Source organism: Peromyscus maniculatus, chromosome X, assembly GCF_049852395.1.
Source record: "Peromyscus maniculatus bairdii isolate BWxNUB_F1_BW_parent chromosome X, HU_Pman_BW_mat_3.1, whole genome shotgun sequence".
NCBI lineage: Eukaryota > Metazoa > Chordata > Mammalia > Rodentia > Cricetidae > Peromyscus > Peromyscus maniculatus.
In genome coordinates this window covers 62,673,749-62,675,724 of record NC_134875.1, presented here as the reverse complement: position 1 = coordinate 62,675,724, position 1,976 = coordinate 62,673,749, and the positions used below count along the sequence as shown (strand labels likewise).

General features: G+C 39.0%; 1 protein-coding gene across 1 annotated transcript; it reads right to left on the bottom strand.

Moving 5' to 3' along the window:
• Positions 1–782: 782 nt before the first annotated feature.
• Positions 783–1,592, bottom strand: LOC102905507 (glutathione S-transferase alpha-4). The gene has a single exon (XM_006985671.4). The coding sequence runs from the start codon at positions 1,499–1,501 to the stop codon at positions 833–835; it is 669 nt and encodes a 222-aa protein (XP_006985733.1). The 5' UTR covers positions 1,502–1,592; the 3' UTR covers positions 783–832.
• Between the last annotated feature and the right edge of the window lie 384 nt (positions 1,593–1,976).

Sequence of the window (1,976 nt, the reverse complement as noted above, 5' to 3'; positions counted from 1 at the left end):
ATTGAAAAGAAAATGTTAGACATTTTTCAAACAGAATAAAGAACTGTGAATATGACAAGTTTATGAATGAATCAACAAAATTATTTAATTAAAAATATTTTACTTTAGTATATCTTTAGGAAGCTTCATACTAATAGGTTTCTACATGACTTTTTCTAAAGGTCTTTAGTATAGTTTCTTCTTTACTCTGCCCTAACCCAAACCTAGAAAGATAAATGATGCATACTTCCTTGTAGATGTTAGCTTCAAAGCTTCAAATATGTATGTTCCATTGAAATACCCACAGAAGCCAGGAAATTGCAAAACAATCATGGAAGTGATTTTTGAATTTTTTTTTTATTCTTACTTATGAATGCCCGGCCTTAGCTTGTTTTAGTTTCTAGCCAGCTTTCCTTAAATTAACACGTTTATCTTTTGCCTCTGAGCTTTTTCCCGTTCTCTAACTTCTGTAAATCTTACTCTTTCTCTGTGGCTTGCTGTGCAGCTGGGTGGCTGGCCCCTGGAGCCCTCCTCCTTCTCTGGCTGCTAGATCTAGCTCTCCTCCCAGATTTTGCCTCTATACATTCTGCCTAACAACCCCGCCTATCCTTTCTCCTGCCTTGCTATTGGCCATTCAGTTCTTTATTAGACCATCAGGAGTTTTACACAGGCACAGTAACACAGCTTCATAGAGTTAAACAAAAGCAACATAAACAAAAGTAACACCCCTTAAAAAATAATTCTACTGCAGCCGAAGAATTCTGGGATCTATCCTTTGCTTCTGGATTGCTCCGTAGCTGGCCTATGGCGACGCTGAGATTGGATCCTTGCTGTAGCCTAACACCTGCTGCCACTAGAACTTCAGGACGTTCCTGACCACCTTAACATAGTGGTCATCTGGAAGTGGCTTCCTCTGATTCCCGGGTTGCAGAAACTTCTTAATTGCAGGAATGTTGCTGATTCTTGTCTTAAATGCCTGCAGCAGAGGGAAGTCGGACAGCACGGGAGGGCTGAGTTCTTCCACCATCAAAATGGCTTCTAACAGCTGAATGTCTGCCCAGCTGAGCTGGTTGCCAACAAGAAAAGCTTCCCCGTGGTCTTTTAAAATCTTTTCAAAGACCGGGAAGTAACGGGTTTTAGCTCTCTTCACGATTAAAGCATAGTTCTCCTCTTTTTCCTCAGGGGGTTTGAATGGAACAGAGGTGATCATTATCATCAGGTCCAGGGTGCCATCAGTATACATGTCAATCCTGACTCTCTTCTTCAGGTCCTTCCCATACAAGTTGTACTTGGTGGCAAGGTAGCTGAGGATGGCTCTAGACTGTGTCAGCAGCATTCCATCCATTTCAACCAAAGGGACCTGGTCAAAAAGCAGGCACCCATCCTTTTGCAGCTTCTCATACTGTTCTCTTGTCTCAAGAAATTCTTCTTCAAACTCCACTCCTGCCGCAGCCAGCAGCCAGCGGATGGACTCCATCCTGCCTCTGCCACAAAAATAGTAGAGCTTGGGTTTGGCTTCCATGACTCCTGGTTCAGAGCTCCCTTATTCTTCTACGACCTGGTCTCCAGGCACTCGAGACAGAAGCTATTAAATAAACGTTCATAGACCTTCAGATTTTATTGAAATCTCCAGCCACCAGCCAGTGAGCATTTAGGAAATGCCGATTTTTGAAATTCTTTATGAGATAACTAAACATTAAAAATAAAAATTATCAAGCAATTTTGACATTTATAACATTTGTTAAAGTGATAAGTAGAGTCCTACAATGATATATTATGCATTATTATGTGGTGAGAATATTTAAATGTATATGTCATACTCTAGAGCATCCACATGGTATGTTGGAAAAATAACAGTGCTTCAAAAATGAACTATATTAATAAACATATTAAATAAAAGAAATGTGAAAATCCCAATAAAATAATAATTTAACAATAAACAAATTAATAGTATAAATAAATTCATGAACTTTGAATATTTTTTAAAAAATACTTTC